General features: G+C 41.4%; 1 protein-coding gene across 1 annotated transcript in view; it reads left to right on the top strand.

The window, feature by feature from the left end:
- GPC4 (glypican 4) overlaps positions 1 to 20,197 on the top strand; it is a 113,042-nt gene that overhangs the window by 71,557 nt on the left and 21,288 nt on the right. The window contains exon 3 of the mRNA XM_034780784.1: positions 6,610 to 7,001. Within this exon, the coding sequence (XP_034636675.1) occupies positions 6,610 to 7,001 (392 nt within the window). The remainder of the gene's footprint in view (positions 1 to 6,609; positions 7,002 to 20,197) is intronic.

Here is a 20,197-nt window from a genome sequence, read left to right as displayed (position 1 = left end):
ATTTGAATTACCCTGGCAGTGAAAGTTCTCATTTGGAGGGAACTTCAGGAGATGGGGCATTTCCTTCTGCTTGGTCTGGTTCTGCCCCCAAGCTGCAAGTGGCCTGCCATACCCATTGTAATGGATCAGTGGACCTTGTTCGTTGAAGAAAGACGACATTTTCAAATAAATGGATACATTTTCCTATTCTTCTTTATAGTGTATAAAGGCAGATTTGAAAGGCTGGTTTAAAAACATAATTTATTTTTTACTTCAGAAATGTCAAGTCTGGTCTTCCCTGCTGCTTCAGGATGTCTCGGAGAACTTTCCCCAAATGTGTGTCACTGAAATTTAAATAGATGCTAACAAAACCAAACAGAAGCCGGAGTTCTAAACAATCTGTAGATCCATTCTCTTTCTAAACTTTGAGTCTATTGACTTTTGAGATGTCACCATTTCTCTAGTTCTCCAGGGTTGATATGTCTTACTTTTCTAATGGTTTACTTAAAAGCAGAAAAAAAAAAAAAAAAAAAGACACGCTTTTTGGAACATTGCCCATCACAAACAAACCCCTGCTGGCCTACTCCAGCACAGCTGCGGTATGTCAGACAGTGGTTCTGGTAGCATTATATCAGTGTCTGATTGGCAGTGATGCTGCAGTTCCATCAAACCAAATACCCTTTCGCTTCACTATCTTATCTTACCTTATTTCATTTTTAAAGCAGTATTTGCATCAGGAGGCAACAGCTAAGTTGATTTGTTCAGTAAATTGTGCAGCTAGAAGAACTGAGCCTGAAATAAATCTATAGGTGAGTGTTTTAAAAGCCATAGCGAATACGTGTGTAGTGACCAAGACTGCTATTCATTCATATTTTAGTCGGTTTGCAACTGGCAGCTCGTGACTTTTTTGACAGGTTAGGCACAAATCGCGGAATAGTTATTTCCACCACTGCCCAATGTTGGTTTAAAAAGCCATTACCTCCTTGATAATGAAGCTGCAGTAGACTTTGAGCTAGAGACCCCACTGTTAGCGCTGCTGCCGCCAGGCCAGCGCGGGGTAGAGCCTGAATTGGGCCCGGGCCTCGTCAGTGGCTACTGACTCACACTCCAGAGGCCCGGCAAGCGAGGGAGGAGGCTGGGAAGGCACAGGGCACAGGCCCCATTCCTGCCCCCTGCAGCTTGGGCTTAACTGCCACAATCCTGCCGTGGCCTCACTGAGCATTGGTTCCCTCAGACTCTTCAGCCGTGGTCAGTTGCCATGGTAACGAGGCACCATCTTGAGGCAGTATTAGCTATACCAGGATTTTGTAGCTTTTTGGAATTCGGGGTTGGGCTGGACCTCTCTTGCCTGGGCTAACGAGCCACCTCGGTTCGTAGTGACATTGCGTCTAAAGAACTGTTTCAAAGTAATGTCTTGTCTCCAGTAGGGCTGGAGCCACTGATACAGCTGTGCAGGTGCTACGCCCTAGTGTAAATGCATGGCTCTGATGTAACTTGTTTTCACTAGAGCAGCTCACCTCTTTTCTGAGCTGCCCATGTGCAAGTCACAGTCCACTCTAGTGCAGTGCATCTACATTAGATGTTTGCGCTGGTAGAGCTACTCCAGTGGCTAAGACCCTATGCAGAGCAGATCTATGCCCAAGCTGTGCACGCAACAGCACTTGAGGGCGCAGAAGCGGAACTGTAGTGAAGTGGATAAAGAATAAAAAGGGCAGGTTGGAAGTGGTAACTCCCTTAACTGAAAACAGAGTGAAACCCAGCCATCTCTCAAAGCATTGCACAGGGAGACGGAAAACTAGCTCCTGGATTGCTGAGACAGGATGTGGGCTTATTCCTTAAAAAGACTGTTCGAGTAATGTAAGAGTTAGCAATGTAAAATTCTACTCTTCCTCTCCCCTTGTAGCAATTAGCTTGGATAGAAAATGGGGGACATTGCCGCTTCACTTTTAAAATTCCCACCAATATTGTATTCTCCATTTTTGCCAATTTATAGGTGGAGAGGGATAAACTCTTTTATTTAATTTACAAAAAAGAAAAAAAAAAAAAAAGAGCTCCTTTGGGGGGGGTAGAGAGAGCCCGGGATCTCACTGAATAGCAAACCTTCTGAGAGAGCAGCAAAGAATGATTTGTTGTCCATGAAAAATGTTTGCATTTGACAGCGTTTCACAGGAAGTCTGTCAATGTGATAATTTAATGAGTACAGATTGCTTGCACCACAGCTGTAAAACATGCATTTACAATGCTGTAAAATGAGAAAGTAATCCTTTGTATGTAGGTTTTGTTTGAGAACAAGTCAATTTCTAACCCAAACGAAAGGTGGTCATTTATTTTCCCGAGCAAACAGTCAAGATTGAAGAGAGGAACCTGCCATTTCTTTTCTCAAGGTTGCAAGGTTAACGCTAGGTTATGTTGTAGTTTGTTAATCAGTGAATAGCTTGTTTCTACAAGAGGCAGGATTAATATCTAACTAGTCCAGTGTCATCAAAGCTGCTTGTATGAGCCCCAATGCCTTTAAACCAGCTTATGCTGCCCAAATTTCTAATGTGCAACCAGCACTCTAAATATATATGTAATCAGATACTACAGCATGCCTGGGATTTATTATTTTTGGCTGCAGAGCCCTTTGTTTTTCAGGACTAGCCACTTAATCAGGGATTCACATATCTTAATATATGACATCTGTTGCTTTGATCTTTTTTCTTGTTAATGCCTTTTAATTGTGAGGGAGTCCATTAACTTTACATGGGCAACTTAGCATCCCAAGTATCTGTTGAAATTTCAAGGCCATTTTTTTCCAGAGCTGTCATCTTGTTTTAAGGTCACTGAGTATATCCCAAGATAATTGTGAGGACTTTTTAGGGAGGTGAAGTGACGTGGCCATGGTCTTGTGCTACCTATAGACCAGGGGTCAGCAACCTTTCAGAAGTGGTGTGCCGAGTCTTCATTTATTCACTCTAATTTAAGGTTTCGCGTGCCAGTTATACATTTTAACATTTGTAGAAGGTCTCTTTCTATAATATATAACTAAACGATTGTTGTATGTAAAGTAAATAAGGTTTTTAAAATGTTTAAGAAACTTGATTTAAAATTAAATTAAAATGCAGAGCCCCCCGGAGCGGTGTCCAGGATCCGGGCAGTGTGAGTGCCACTGAAAATCAGCTCGCGTGCCGCCTTTGGCATGCATGCCATAGGTTGCCTACCCCTGTAATAGACCATAGTACCTCTGTGTTATCTGCTAGAGACTCAAGCAGTCATTGAGCAATGGGACTGGTTGGTATTTGGAAATTTACTACTTTTAGTGTTGGGATGCTCTCATTTCCTTTCTTCGCCTTTCTTTTGGCCAAGGGAAAGTTACTATTTGGAAGGTTGCAAATATGCAGCCATTTGCTTCTCACTGTGATGATGTTTCTCATTCTAATGGATATAGCTGGAAACAAAATCTCTCAGATTCTCCCCCAAGTGGAAATCATTGCCTGTTTCTAGGGAGCTGAACTGCCATGTGCCCTGATAAAACAAGACTTGAAAAAATTATAAAGAAATCTGATGTCAATTTGGAGTGTGAGAAATAAAATGAGTTTGAGCAGGAGAATAAGTAGGCCAAGTTGGTATGAATTCATCACTTAAGATTTTTTTTCTGGCTCCGAACAGTCCTCTACATGCTCATTTGATTGACACTTGGAAACATTTAATGGTTTCTTACAGAAGTGTCATTTCAGAATCAAATCCTTCCTGAAGTATTTCTTGATAAATGTCAGCTATGGGCCCAGTTCAAGCACATTTGAATATACAACCTATCTGTGATTTTAAAGGCTCTGAAAAAATCTGAAGGAAAGGCGGAAATAAGCTTTCAGAATGATTAAGTGAATTAGAAATTAATATAAACCACCAAGCTAATCTCTATAGTATAAACTCAACTGAAAAATCTTCCTAGACAGGAAATGCCAGTCATGGGAACTAAAGTAGAGAGTCCTGCTGATATTGGACAGAGGACATGTCGGGTTTTTGAAATCAATCTCCTCTTCACTGGATCATTTCTCTTGTACTCCTAAGAGGCTACATTATATACAGCTATGTCAACCACCAAGCCCCATGACTTTGCTAATAAGGAACTCAAAGAATGTTTCAGTTTTCCCAGAAAATGTTCTCTGTGTGTTAGTCTTTGTTTGTACTGGAGCACTTTGAAGACTAAAATTTGAACTTCAACATACTTGATACATTTTAACAGCGTTTAAATTCAAACCGGGCCAAAGATTTTTTTCTCCTTCTAACAACTTCTGGCTCTAAACATGACTCCTTTGGGGATTAAAGCGCAGAGGCGTGTTTTATTAAAAATTATTTATTGAATGTGAGTCACCAAAAAGCATAGGTCAGTATTACAAATATCCAGTGGCGTGTGTTAAAGAATAAGTTTCTTTGTGCTTTTTACATACAGTATTAAGGGAAACTGGTTGAACCACACCCAAGAGTTCCAAAGGTATCTAAGGCCTTGTCTGGCACTTTACAGCGCTGCAACTTTCTCGCTTGGGGGTGTGGAAAAAAACACCCCCCTGCGCACTGCAAGTTTCAGCGCTATAAAGTGGCAGTGTAGAGTGTGCACCAGCTCGTGGAGGTGTGTGGTGGGTGTGTGGTGTTTTTTTTTATAGCACTGGGAGAGCTCTGGTGTGTGACAAGGCAGCGCTTTAATGTTGCTAGGGAAGACATGCCCTTTGATACTGTTTGAGTTTAGGGCAAAAGTCATTGCAGCCAGAGTCCATCTTGAAGTTAGGACTCAAACTCATGTGTCCCATATTCTGCTACTTTTAGTAGAGATTTGAGGTTCTCTTCATCAACTTTGCAAACTCCTTCACCCATTTGCTTGGGGTGAATAAAATTATTTTTGGCAATTGTCATAACTAAGAAGACCTTAACAGTAGGTGAGTAAAATATTATTGAGTCTTCATCATATTCAGTCCTCATAGTAAGGAGAGGAAAAATAAATGTTTGACCCCTATCAAATTATCAGACTCCATGTAAAATGCAATATTGTCCCATAATGGCCAAAAACAAATAGATTTTCACCCCTCTCTTCACCCCCACCCCCATCCTGTTCAGACCTTGGAGGCAAACAGTTTGCAGTGATGTCACTCTTTGATCAGACCTAATAAATACCATGTTTTCCTTTGCTTCGACCTGCCTCGCCACTTATGCAGGAACAGATTTGCTTTTGGCTGGTCGCAATAGCTAGATGTTGTAATTAGCCCCTGTGCCATATATACAAATTATATCGTATGGTATATTTTTATGTAACTCTTAATCTTAAGTGACATGAAGGCTTCTTCATGCAGTCTGAGGTTAGTGTCACTACTTGTGAGGGGCACCCCTCCACTCAATCCAAGTTAGCGTTGGGAAGAGAACACACACACTGTGAGGCTTACAGCAAATTATAGGTTCTCGGATACCACGGTGCGGCGCTCGGTATAAAAAAAGAGGAGAATTGAAGCTCTCCAAAGGTTAGCTAATGGGTTCAGCAGTACAGGCCTCCCAGTACGTCTCACATGCTAAGCAGCATTGGCCTGAACAGGATTTGAATGAGAGGCCTGTACGGAACACCTAGGAAGTGATTATTGTGATTAGTAGATGACGCGCGCTCTTTTTATAGAATCATGGAATATCAGAGTTGGAAGGGACGTCAGGAGGTCATCTAGTCCAACCCCCTGCTCAAAGCAGGGCCAATCCCCAGACAGATTTTTATCTCAGTTCCCTAAATGGTCCCTCAAGAATTGAACTCACAACCCTGGGTTTAGCAGGCCAACGCTCAAACCACTGAGCTATCCCTCCCCCAGCCAGTAGAGCTATATGCTGCCTAGAGATACTGAACTGCAGGAGAGGCTGGCTTTTGGATGAGATGAAACAAAAGATCCTATCCATTTGCTGTGGTTAAAAATCCCCTGGCACTCTTTGTAAGTGTCAAGGGTGTAGCCTTTAACTCTTATGCCAATTCCAACTTGTGTAAATGCATTATTTTTTGCATTACGGTAGCATGTAAAAGCCACAATCAAAATCTGGGCCTTAAAGAGCTGACAACCTCAGAATCAGCAGGCAATGAAAGAACCCCAAATGTATTTAGTTTAAGAAAACCTTACTTAAAGAATCTCATTATTTTTGCAGCCTGACTTGTGATTTATTTATTTTTTAAACATTTGGGGTTAGCAATACTGAAATGTAAGAACCATTTATTATGGACATCCATTTTAAGTGTGTGTATGTGTGTGTGTACATGTACGTACACGCTTCATGATGATCCATGTTTCAAAACAACTTTTAAAAAGGAAACTGCAGTCTTTTTCCTGTTTTCTGGCTTTTTCTCTTGCTATTCAGTTATGCATAGAAAGCAGTTTCAGTCATCCATGTCTTAGGATCTGTCCTCATTTATCAGATATGAACAAATATTATGAAAAATAAGAACATCTCTAAAGGAGAACTTTTAGCATTTAAGTTATGTTCCAGTGAGAGCTCTTAGCTTTCCATTTCATTTGCGATTACTGTCATTGTTGTTGAATTATTGAAGGAAATATTTGAAAAGCTTGTAGAACTGTGAAAATGATGAACCTGAAGTTGTTTACTGTATATTTTCATTTATCTTTTTTCCAGAATTCTTCAAAGAACTGCTTGAAAATGCCGAGAAATCCTTGAATGACATGTTTTTGCGGACGTATGGTCGTTTATACATGCAGAACTCTGAACTTTTTAAGGATCTCTTCATAGAGCTGAAGCGCTACTATGTAGGGGGAAATGTAAACCTGGAAGAGATGCTCAATGAGTTCTGGGCGCGTCTCCTGGAACGTATGTTTCGATTAGTGAACCCACAGTACCATTTCACCGACGAATACCTCGAATGCGTGAGCAAGTACACAGAGCAGTTGAAGCCATTTGGAGACGTACCGCGGAAACTAAAACTACAAGTGACACGAGCATTTGTGGCTGCCCGCACTTTTGCACAAGGCCTGGCAGTGGCAAGAGATGTCGTTACCAAAGTGTCTGTGGTGAGCTAAGTTTGAAACTTACTCTCCTACCAGGTGGAGCCTGGTTGACAGGTGTTGGAGTGACATTGCTCACAATGGCACCAGTTCGGCAAAGCACTTAGGCATAAACTTGAAGTTAAGCCCATGCTTAAATACTTTGCTGGCTCAGGTCCTATATGTCTGAAAATGGAAGGTAGAGGCTGAATGAGTCTGAGTTGAATGGTGTCATATTCTAGGGATATTGGCTGCATGGCAGTAGAGTGTCCGTTGCCTGGTAATTCAAATTCAAATAACTGATGATGTCCAGTCAGCTTCTTGTATGTCCTCTGAACCCCTGACTTAGGTTCCATTTAACAGGCACAAGCGGCAATTAAAATGACTGCTTGAAACAAAATTATTTGTATCAGAGGATTTCCGAATTACTACTCCTTGCATTACTCTGAAGCCTAAAATGTCTGTTGAGTCAGTATGAAGTGATGGAAACAGCTACCAGCATGGCTGAGAACTCTATTTTTGTTTAGATTATCCTCCGGTTCAGTTGTCACTTGCAGTTGCAGCCTTTTCTAGTTCAACGTTTAACTTTCAGCCATTTTAAGCATTTTTACACGTGTGACTTCACTGTGTGAAAGTCGGGCTTTCACTACTAGCTATTTATATTGTGATAGCACCTAAGAGTCCCAGAGATGGGCCAGGACCCCACTGTGGTAGATGCTGTGCAAACAATGTATTTGTTACTTCGAACTCCTCGAGTAGAGTCTCTGAAGGAATTCTTCAACAATTTCATTTGAATATCTTATCTTGTATAAGAATTTTTAAATTAGATTCTTGGATTACTTTCAAACGTTAAATAACTAAAACAGTTCAATGATTACTTTCTATGAGCTAACCAGTGTGGTGTATCTGGGTAAGGAGTTCAGGATCACACCTTGACTTGATCGACAGTAAATGTGTCTGAGTGAGAGATGTTGTTTACCTTCTTATATTCTATCCGATCAGAATTGATTGGAATGTCTTGTGACTCAACCCTGTGTAACCACGGCTACAGTTCCTGCATCTGTTGTGAATCAAACTCATGAACTCGAGGTGGCATCATGAATTTTTGCCTTTGAAGCTCCTTGAGTATAGAATTGCACTGGATTCTAGAATTAATTGCTTAAGTTTACAAGGTTAAGCTGCAAAAATAGTTCTCTCCAGAGAATCACCGTTGGGTTACATTTTAGAATTTCCCATTGTAAATTGTACAGCAGATTTCCTTTCATAAGCAATGATAGCAGTGCATGCTGATGAATGCCTTACAGTTGAACTCCAAAGTTGTATAGTCACTTGCAGTGATTCAAGGTGTAATACCTTTCTATAATAGTTTGGTCTTTTTTTCAGCAGAAACATAACTTGGTTTCTGCAATATGTGGTAGAGAAAACTATGAAATAAAATATTTTTGTGAAATGTTTTCACAACATTTGGTGGGTTTTTTTTTTGTTTTCCACGTTCTTTATAGATTAATTCAGCATTACTGAGCCCTATAAATTGCTCCATTAACTTTTGTTGTTTGCCTAGTGTTTTACTATCTCAAGAGAAGATGGGGCATTTGTTCATAATGTGAATTAACTTGATACCTGAGGATTAAATCTCTTCTATTTTTGCTGAACAAAAATGGCCAGAGTAGTGAAATTAATAGTCTTTATGCTCTTTTTGTGTAACCAATACATTGGAAAAATGCTTAGTTGAGAATTCTCCAGATGAGAGAAAATCACCGTTGTGAAGTCCAGCTGTTTTCGCTTCCACATAGTGCCGTAGATGAGAGCAAAGAGACCTTTACTGTAGTGTGGACTGGATTACTTTTTAAATGCTCTATATATTTTCACATCTTTTCTTAGGAAGAAACATGAATTTGGAATGTGATTGTCTTGGGTGGGGGAAAAAAGAGGTAACATTGGAAGGGGCCAAATACATTAATTTTCAACGCTAAAATGCTACAAACGAAGAAAATTAGTGAAAACATTGTTCCTGAACCGAATGCATTGAAAAGCCACATACTGCGGCTGTTCTAATACAGCTCTGATAGTGACTGTGTCCATTTTCACAGGAGATGTTCCATTCCTGTTTGTAACGTGGGCAGTTTAAAGAGAGGAACTATCAAATACCCTCCAAACCGTATGTAGGAAATGCAGCTGATACTTCCTGTAGAGTCAGAGGGCATCGCTGCTGAGGATTTCATCCTTTGGGCCTAAAGTACAAAATTCCCTAACTAGGCTCTGAACAATAGCAAGAAAGAATATTAGCTGAGGGAAAAAGCCGTTTCTAGGTGTAGGCAGCCGTTTTACTCTGCGGTTGATTTTTACCGCTTTGGCTATTAACAATTATTAAATTAGGCTTTTGATCATCTCTTGAAGACTGGAATGTGCCTCTCTATCCTCAGCCCTCTTAGCAGCGGAGGGAGGAAAATCTGGCCCTCATGCAATTACGGGGCTATTACTGAGCCCTTGACAAGCATTGAAATCAACAGGGTTAAATATCTGCCAAACACTGACATTTCCTGCCCTGACCATGAGGGCTTTTTTTTATTTAAGGGAAGAGGGGAAAAAATATAAGCCAGAGCAGTGGGAGACTAAGGAGGACTAGAACTTGATATTTTGCAATTCGTAAACTTAAGAAATGTTCCCTTAATTAATAACATATGGTGTGTGTACACACACAGACACACACTCAGTGCTGTACTAAATGTCTTTCTATTATCCCACTCTTCTTGGCATGGTTCGTGATACTTCGCTTATTTATCAGTTTGCTTGTGCAACGTTGCCTTCAAGGGCAAAGTGCATAGAGGGATTTTAACACTTCACCAGTGGTTACGTGCACTGTGCACATGAACAGATAGTTAACCCGAGAGAATTCAGCGGCTGTGGTTTGAGTTCATGCTGGCACGATGAGGGGTCAGTTTAACCCAAAGACTGAAAAGCAAAAAATGGTTTTAGAGACTCAGCCCTGGTCTGACACTGGGCGGGGGGGATCGAGCTAAGTTACACAACTTCAGCTACGTGAATAACATAGCTGGAGTCGACGTACTTAGATTGACTTACCGTGGTGTCTTCACCGCGGTGAGTCGATTGCCGCCGCTCCCCCGTCGGCTCTGCTTGCGCCTCTCACGCCGCTGGCGAACAGGAGTCGACAGGAGAGCGCTGGGGGTCGATTTATCGCGTCTAGAGTAGACGCGATAAATCAATCCCCGCTGGATCGATCGCTACCCGCTGATCTGGCAAGTAGTGAAGACATACCCCGAGAGTCAGAAATGAGGGTGTATTGGGCTAGGTCTACGTTAGCGGTGGGGGTCGATCTAAGATATGCAACTTCAGCTACGCAAATACCATAGCTGAAGTCGGCGTATCTTAGGTCGATTTACCTGGCTGTGAGGATGGCGGCAAGTTGACCGCTGCTGCTCCCCTGTCGACTTCGCTTCCACCTCTCACCGTGGTGGGAGTTCCGGAGTCGACGGCAGAGCGATCTGGGGATCTATTTTGTCGCGTCTACACTAGACGCGATAAATCGATTCCTGATAAATCAATCCCTGATAGATCGATCACTACCCACCGATCCGGCGGGTAGTGCAGACGTGCCCTTAGAGACCCGAGGCTAAAGCTGAATGAGCGTTGGTACCAAAATGATTGTTTGCAGAGCTCCGAAGAGCTGAATTCCCTATGGAGCTACAGTGTGAGGTTTTAAAGTTGCTCTGTTGTCTCACAAATAGGGAAACAGCTGTGTGTCGTTCAGAAATATAATATAAACTTTAAACAAATAACACTGAAGAGTTTAAAAGAACTGATCTGTTGGATATGTCGCAATTCCTTTTAAAATATACTTGAGTGATATCCTTGCATACATTTCATCCAAGCTATCCCTCTCCATTATTTTTATTTAACAATGAATTCAAAATGAGTTAGGAAGTTGCTTCAAGAAGAACAGGAGTACTTGTGGCACCTTAGAGACTAACAAATTTATTAGAGCATAAGCTTTCGTGGACTACAGCCCACTTCTTCGGATGCATATAGAATGGAACATATATTGAGGAGATATATATACACACATACAGAGAGCATAAACAGGTGGGAGTTGTCTTACCAACTCTGAGAGGCCAATTAATTAAGAGAAAAAAAACTTTTGAAGTGATAATCAAGCTAGCCCAGTACAGACAGTAAAGAAGTGTGAGAATACTTACAAGGGGAGATAGATTCAATGTTTGTAATGGCTCAGCCATTCCCAGTCCTTATTCAAACCGGAGTTGATTGTGTCTAGTTTGCATATCAATTCTAGCTCAGCAGTCTCTCTTTGGAGTCTGTTTTTGAAGTTTTTCTGTTGTAATATAGCCACCCGCAGGTCTGTCACTGAATGACCAGACAGGTTAAAGTGTTCTCCCACTGGTTTTTGAGTATTTTGATTCCTGATGTCAGATTTGTGTCCATTAATTCTTTTGCGTAGAGACTGTCCGGTTTGGCCAATGTACATGGCAGAGGGGCATTGCTGGCACATGATGGCATATATCACATTGGTAGATGTGCAGGTGAACGAGCCCCTGATGGTATGGCTGATGTGATTAGGTCCTATGATGATGTCACTTGAATAGATATGTGGACAGAGTTGGCATCGGGGTTTGTTACAAGGATAGGTTCCTGGGTTAGTGGTTTTGTTCAGTGATGTGTGGTTGCTGGTGTGTATTTGCTTTAGGTTGGGGGGTTGTCTGTAAGCGAGGACAGGTCTGTCTCCCAAGATCTGGGAGAGTAAAGGATCATCTTTCAGGATAGGTTGTAGATCTCTGATGATGCGCTGGAAAGGTTTTAGTTGGGGGCTGAAGGTGACAGCTAGTGGTGTTCTGTTATTTTCTTTGTTGGGCCTGTCTTGTAGGAGGTGACTTCTGGGTACTCGTCTGGCTCTGTCAATCTGTTTTTTCACTTCAGCAGGTGGGTATTGTAGTTTTAAGAATGCTTGATAGAGATCTTGTAGGTGCTTGTCTCTATCCGAGGGATTGGAGCAAATGCGGTTATATCTTAGAGCTTGGCTGTAGACAATGGATCGTGTGGTGTGTCCTGGATGGAAGCTGGAGGCATGTAGGTAAGTGTAGCGGTCAGTAGGTTTCCGGTATAGGGTGGTATTTATGTGACCATCGCTTATTAGCACAGTAGTGTCCAGGAAATGGACCGCTTGTGTGGATTGATCTAGGCTGAGGTTGATAGTGGGATGGAAATTATTGAAATCATGGTGAAATTCCTCAAGGGCTTCTTTTCCATGGGTCCAGATGATGAAGATGTCATCAATGTAGCGCAAGTAGAGTAGGGGCGTTAGGGGACGAGAGCTAAGGAAGCGTTGTTCTAAGTCAGCCATAAAAATGTTGGCATATTGTGGGGCCATGCGGGTACCCATAGCAGTGCCGCTGAAGTTGCTTCAGTAAAGACATGGTATCCTGAGGCAGGTTTTTGATTTATAGTATCTCTTCTTTACATTGCACCTGTGGAAAAAAAGTTTTTCTTCTTACTTGGTAATAATAGAAGCCATTTAGTAATTTGCTAGTTTGGCTTTTCAGTATTTGTTTTACAAGAGAAATGGCTGATCAAAGGTACATTAGTATCTTTTATATGAATGTTCACATGCAGTAAACTCTCTTTCTGAGCGGTGCTACTGAAACCCTCTGAAAATTTTCATTGATATATCAGTTTTTCAGCATTTGCCTGCCACTATGGGTATTCGACCTTTCCAATGCTTGTGGTGAATTATGAAAACGGAATATGTGCTCATATAACGTTTCAGCTGCAAATGTACATGCTCTTGGAGCAGCAAGAGTTATAGGTCAATAGAAGCAATTTTGTTGCTTGAAACAGGCTTATTCAGCTCTTAGGAAATCCTGTTTGTTTTATTTTAAAAACATAGCCGTTTTGAATTTGTAGGTGGAGAACTTTAGGTCAAAATCTTATATCAGAAATTGCATTAGAATTTAAAATCCAGATGAGATGTATGGAATGGGCACAGTGTTTCTTTAAATGACATGCCTACCTTGTGACATCAGCTAATACATACAAGGAAATTACAAGTGAAGAGGAAACTCCCACAATGCTTTGTTGGTGGAATGGCTTTGTAACTTGCAGCAATAACATTAATGAAGTGTGTAGGGGTAGCATGGAGTAAATTGTCTTTAAAACATCCATCTAAAATAGTTGTTAAAGTGCTGGCCGTTTGCATTGTAGATAATTTGCTGGATTCTTTCTCCAAATTCCTCTGTCACAAACTGCATCGTCTCTAATGAGGTATCCGTGAACCATGAGGTGAAGTGCTACACTTAGAAAGACAGCTGCTCCTTTGACTTCCCCAGATACAGGGTTTGGAATGAATATAGCTCCAAAGAGCCATTTTTGCTGGCTGTACTTTCCCCCTCTCCGTGCTGACAGCTGAAGGTGGACCAGGTATTGACACACGAAAGGAGGATGGGAAAAGGCAGAAATAAAAGTGCTGCTAAAGGTGACCATATGTCCCACTTCGTGATGCTGAATGTGACCAAAAGGTGCTGAGTAAATAGGAACTGAATGGTCGTACCTTCCTTTGTGCAGACCTCCCAGTAACTTTGGTTGGGATTCTGCTGTGGATTATGGGAAGTATGTCCAAAACTTATTCTCCTCAGATGACTTGACAGACAGAACCATACATTGGACATTGAGATCTCTGAGCAAACGTTCATCGTGAAAATCACAATTGAAATTAAATGGTCTGGCTTTGTCACTTGTCTGCTTTTAGAAGAGACTAGCAAAAGCTGATACTTCGTGGGCAACTGAGCTCCAGAAAACCCAGCTGAAGGGACTGGAAGAAATCTGCAGACGTTGTGAAGGGCAGGGTCTCACCGCAAGGGCATTGCCATGTCATCCTCGGAGCAAGTTGCAAGCAACAGTGCGAAATGGAGGGCAGCCGTGCACGAGGCATTGTATCTTGTGTGCCAAGGGCAAACATCAATGGAGAAAACAATACCAAGCCAGGACTCCACATCAAAGACGACCCTGACTGGTCCTGCCAAGAATGTAGTCGCATCTGTGCCTCTTGTACCATCCCTATTGACCATCTGAGGGACCATGCGAGGCATAACTTCCAAAGTATGCGGTAGCAGTAGTCATCGCAGATTTAACAAGCTACGTGTGAGTCTGCGTGTACGTGGCTCGCTTTAGTTTGCGCTTTTATGTTTGTACTGAGGATATTTTGAAGACCAGGTTTTCTCTCTCCAATGGGCAAACCGGAGGCAAATGTTAAGCTTCGTCTCTAAAGCAGAATTCTATTTTAAAGCGCTAATTGCTCGTGATGAAATTAAAAGAGAATATTGTTTAGTCACTGTAATAAGACGTGGGGGAGTATTTATTTAAAAGAATGCTTTGTTGTTGTTGAAGAAAACATCATCCAGAACAGTGACGTTCTATTTTAGTGGATCAAGAAGTAGGCGTTGGCTTTCCTTATAGGTTTGCAAAAGCATTAATGGAATAATTTCATCTCCGTGGAGAGATTCCCTTTTCTAGCCGGTCAGAAGCATTTGCTGAAATGGCATCTGCTTCGTATTCTGAATCTGAGTTATGAGCTCTGATCTGCTTTCACATGGATTCTCGGGTTCCATCAGTAGTTGCCAGAAATTAAAGCGGGGAGAGGAGGAGATGTACACTATCAAATTTTCTAGCCTCACTTGCTCACATCACATGTTTACCATTAAACAAAAAATACCTTGGCTTGACTTTTGTAGTTTTATGTGAGGCAGGCTAAGACGATGGAGGCAAATCAAGCTAACTGTCCATTAAGATAGGATGAAATAATACTAAACTAGATGGGTAGAACAAATAATGTGTTGAATCTCAAGAGTTCTGCTATTTCTCTGTCAGTTTGACATCTGCCTGCATAGAAAATGGAACCCTATAGGTAGGGAATTGGGCCTGATGTGCAGTATTGAACAGTTATTTCCATGTTGGTGAGTGTAACCTCAAAAAAACTACACAAAATCTCATCACAGGCAAAAAATGATGAGGAGATGCAAAGTAATTCCTTAAACTTCTATAGCTGCACCAGACCCCAGGGGTCTGAAACCTGCAATTAAGTCAGCTTCCTTTGTAACTACTCCTGTACTACCTGGCAGTGGTGTTAGTTAAATATTGCAAAGGACGGTTTAATTCCAAAATACTTTTACTGGAATTTTTTTTTTTTTAAATGGAAACATCTCAATCTTCTCTTTTCGTAATGTACTTAACTTTGGGACCGACGTTTGACGGGACAGTGGCACTATACGCTACGCACTGGGACGAGGAAAATTGTAAAAATGAAACCACGTTCCTGTTTACAAAATGAAGAACATCTTATTTTTTGCCTGCTTGCATAAGTAATGGCTGTTGGATTCTACTTTAAACAAAATGGGTTTGGAGTTCGTATAACTTAATTTCATGATTTTTTTTTTTTAAACAAAACAGCTATTCATTTTGTAGAGAAAGGTGTTTCACTTTCCCAACTTTTCTCAGAGTAGTTCATAATTTAATGGGAGGCCCAATTTAGTTTTTGTAAAAGAGCTGGTTGAGGAACCCTGAAGATTAAGTGCAGTATTTTCATTGGATTTATTTTAAAACGTTTGATTTTAAATGTTCTCCTGCGGTATCTGCCACCAGAATGGCAGCTCTGTGAGAAGCAACTGAAGATTAAACTGACATCTCTTCTCCCTGCACAGGTTTAAATGAAATCCAAAAAGAAAACAATCAGCATTACTGTGGAAAGTTTTTTAAAATCCCGTCATTTTTATAAAACGAGGTGTTAATACCAGCTAAGAGAATTTGTTAAAAATCTGCTTCATATTACACTGTCCTTTTTAGCTTTCTTATAGATTTGTGTAGGGTCAGATTCTTCCACTCTTACTCCCTATTGAATAGTATCTTACTCTGCAAGTAGTTGCATTGAGACTACTTGCTGAGTACAGTGTTATTCAGTACGACTAACAGAGTGGAGTGATTTAAATTGACTTAAATCAGATTGAAGTTGTCTAAAGCCAGTATGAAAATTTGTGCAATTAAAATTTTAGATTAGAATTTATAATGAACTGAATTATAAATGCCGTTTGGTTTTTTAAAATGCTACGACGGGTAGGGTGTCTTATGAATTTTACAAAACTGCTATAGGTAAAAAACAAAATATTGAAAAATAAGGTCTTGATCCTGCAAACACTTAATCACATTATGTGAGTAAAGTGACATACGTGATTGATTCGAGTGGGATTACTTGTGTTAAAGTGACACATGTGCATAAGTGTTTACAACATCAGGAGTAAAACTGTATCTTTATTGTGACAAAAGTCAGTATAAAAGTGACGAAGGTCAATACAAAAGACAGTTGTTTCAGTGTTAAGAATGCAAGGTGATGTAGATTGGGACCCTTTTTAAAAAATACACAGGCCATAAGGTTAGGTTGCTAACACCATATTTAGCCACCCAAAGGCGAGATTTTTCAAAAGCATTTAAGTGATAAATCACAAGTCCCAAAGACTTCAAACTGCAAGACCTGATGGAGTAGTATAGCCTGGTTGAAGAATTTTAGCTTTCTTGACTTGTGGAAGCTCAATCGATCAGAAGGTGGTGTTGGTTGCAAATATAGTGTGGGCTATTTGCCTATCAGCTTTGTGTTTGAGTTGTGGTGTTCTCACAGTAAGGGTGTTAATGCTCGTCTCTTTCCAGCCTAGGTGAGCATTTTAATGTGAAGCTTCTTAGCAGAAGCAATCTCCGTGTAAAATCAGAAATTTCACTAATAATTAGGCAATAAATTAAAGAAGCAAATACAAAATACCTGCTTTAGCAATTTAAGACTATAAAGCGGAAAGAAAGAAACTAGCAATGTATAAATAAGTGTTTAATTTTTTTAATGGTCTTAAAAAGACATCGGTTTAAACACCACCACCACCCCCAAAAAACAAACATTAATTTATCCACCCTAGTGTTGATACAGAGAACAGATTAAATGTTTTTGAGTAGTTGAAGAATTATTTACTTGTCAAGTGTGTGTGTGAGTGAGAGAGAATCAGTTTGCAAGAAGCAAGCTTGTGACCAAGGCTTAGATGGGTGACAAGACGCATCTGTTGTTAACTTTAAATCCTCACATTTGATAAAGTGTAGAGACAGGACAAATTGTAATTTACATGCTGAAACCACAGTGCGACGGGTTGCTGTTGTGGCATGAAACAATATAAGAGAGTAAATAAATTTCACGGGAGAAAGGAAAGGGCTGGGAGTGGATTGACTCCTGTTGTCAGCTTTACAAAGTGTGTGCAGCACAATGTACTACCTGAGCTCAGATCGACTAAAGGAAATCCTCTTCAGCAAATAAAGCTTTCTTTGGGACTCAGTTTTATTAGAAAGGGGATTATTTGGTTTTGAGGGTCACTCTGGAGCAGAGTTTGAATGAACTGGAGTCTCTTTCCAAGATAAACACAGACTCAGCACAGAATATCTGGGTTTACTGTTACATACAATTGTGTTTTAGGGGCTTGCACCTGGCATTGCAGAGTGAGCATTAAAAGCTTGTGAAGAATTGCCACGACAGCATTTGGCACATCCTATTGACGGATCCATAGACTGGACTGTTGGGCTGGACTTGGTACTGGACTTTTGCCAGCAGTTTGATAAGCTTTTCTTTGCAGCAATACCCAGCAGTTAAGCATTTGTTGTTGTGGCAATGAGGGGTAATTATTTAAAATCTCCATCCTAACAGTCTCTTATAAATTATCCCTGCTTGTTTCTTTACACTTTCAAAAGGTAACAAAATGCCAGAATTTGGATAGACAGATTCTACCCCCACCCACACCCCTGTAGTGGCAACTCTAAAAGCAATCTCTCATCTGATAGTTCTGTAATATCTTCTTTTTCGAGTGCTTGTTCATGTCCATGCCAATCAGGTGTGTGAACGCCAGCTGGAAGATTTTTCCCTTAGCAGCATCCATAGGGTCGGCGTGGGCTCCCCCTGGAATCGCGCCTCCAATACCTACCCTCCTTACCCCTCTGTCAGAGCAGCTGGCAAGAAGGAACTGAAGGGGTGGGGAGTCAGCAGGGCACTATATTGGGCACCATGAAGGCACGACTCCAGGGGGCACCCAGGCCAACCCTACGGACGCTGCTAAGGGAAAAATCTTCCAGCTGGCGTGCACGCGGCGCGCATTCACCTGATTGGAATGGACATGAACAACACATCTCGAAGAACAACAGTTACGAGAAGGTGAGTAACTGCTTTGTCGTGACTTCCATAGAGATCACTACGGGTTGAGGTTTAAATATAGCACTGTTTTTGTGCTGTTTTTCACAAGTTAAACAGATCTCCTCCTTTCTATATTAGTCAGGCCTACTGTTTGCGAAGATATGGAAGGAAGGATGCAAAAGTGTGTTGATATCTATCCTACTGAGTCTTCTGCTCAAAAGTGGAAAGCTGTATGCAAAAATCCACCAAACACACGAAACATCAAGAGAGAAATGAGATGAAGTGAAGTGTGTGTGTGAACGGCAGTCAAATTCATATCGCCGCCACATGGCGCTCGAATGGTGAATTGGGAAGTGCAAGAACTCTCAGGCGTCGGGACTGAAACAGATGAAATGCAGTCTTGAAAGAAAGAGGTTTGTAAGTGGTTTGAGGCTTAATGGTATCTTGTGACCGACCTTTGACAGGCAGTGAGATGGTACTGGTGCTTACCCCTGAACGGAATGAAACAAGGAATTCTTTGCCAAGCGAAAAACTGAACTTGGTGATGTTTAACTTCCCAAACCCAGAGAAGGGGAATTTGAGTTCTCCTCAGAAGAACTTTTTTTATGGAAGTAGAAACCATCTGGCTAGCAGATGACACCTTTACTGTTGCCTGTTCTTAGTTTTCCTACCATAAATCATCGGATCTGGTTCTTCCCTATTGCTCTAGCACTTCCCAGTGTATAGACTGGCTCTTCTTTGAGGCACCGCTGCTTGCCCAAGGCACAGCTTTCTTGTGGAAGATAGTCTTCTCATGCTAAATCTTTAAGTCTAGATATTTTGAAGCATCAAAACCGAGTTTTTGTTTTTCCGCCAATCTCTCTTAGCATTCTGCTCTGCCAAATTAGACTAAGGCCCAGATTTTATATGATATTTGGGGTTTCTGCATTAGCATTACAACGTCCAAGTCTTATTTTCAGAAGGGATTTAGGCACTTGGAAGCCAAAATCATACTGACAGTCAATGGGATTTTGATTGTGAAGTACCTAAATCCTTTTTGAAAATGACTTAGGCAGAACCCCCCCAAATACCTTGTGAAATCTGGGCCTTTATCACAGTTTCGCAAGGGTGGAGGGAGGAAGTCTTCTGGGTGGGGACTGTATACAAGTCAGTCCCCCTGGAGACCACCAGTTGTCCATAAGTGCAGAAGAGGCATCTGAAGAACCCTGTTTGTGCTGTGCATCCAACACCTGCCAATATTGTGTTGCGCTGTCTGACAGATCCTTACTTTTGTCTTCTGAAGAGTCTGATTCAGGAGATTCCTCTGAGAAGCACAAAGGATAAAATCTGTTTAGCTCGAGACAGGTGTGTCTGTGGAGTGCAGGTGTAACCCTCAGGTCCTGGTTTCTCTGCTCATCTTCATGGAGTGCGGCCTGGGGGATAATAATCAGCGCTGAGTTCCCCTGCTCACTTGCCCGGATTGCAGCATGGAAGACGTGGCTATAGACCTGTGCAGATTCTTGTAGGTGTGCATATACCACCTCCCACTCCTACCCCACAAAGGAAATATTTCCTTCTTAGGGGAGGGAGGGGAGGTCAGTGCTCAGAGACTCATATAGTAAACTATACTAAACGACCTACCCAGAAAATAGACTCTTTCAGGCCAGAGTATTCAGAGTATTGTAAACTATGCTTATGGGTTACGAGACTACAAATGCTCTAGACAAGCTATATATGTATGCATGAGGATAATGTAGATCCCTCCTCATGCACCCTGGGATAGACGTTTTCCATCATGCTGAAAAGACGAGGAAAGTATCGGGATCTCACTGTTGGTCACCATGTCCTAATGTCCAAGTTATTGTTTGCCTGTCTGTTGTAGGTTCCCATTACCACCTTGACTCTCCCCCCCCCCCCCCCCAAGCAGATGGCTTTGGAGTGAGGAGAGGGACAGCAGCCCCGGTATGGAAGAAGAGGTCTCGTGGCACAACATTTTTCTTTCTACCCCATTTAT

Source organism: Trachemys scripta, chromosome 9 (genome assembly GCF_013100865.1).
Source record: "Trachemys scripta elegans isolate TJP31775 chromosome 9, CAS_Tse_1.0, whole genome shotgun sequence".
In the NCBI taxonomy this organism is placed as follows: domain Eukaryota; kingdom Metazoa; phylum Chordata; order Testudines; family Emydidae; genus Trachemys; species Trachemys scripta.
This window is presented reverse-complemented; position numbering and strand designations above follow the sequence as displayed.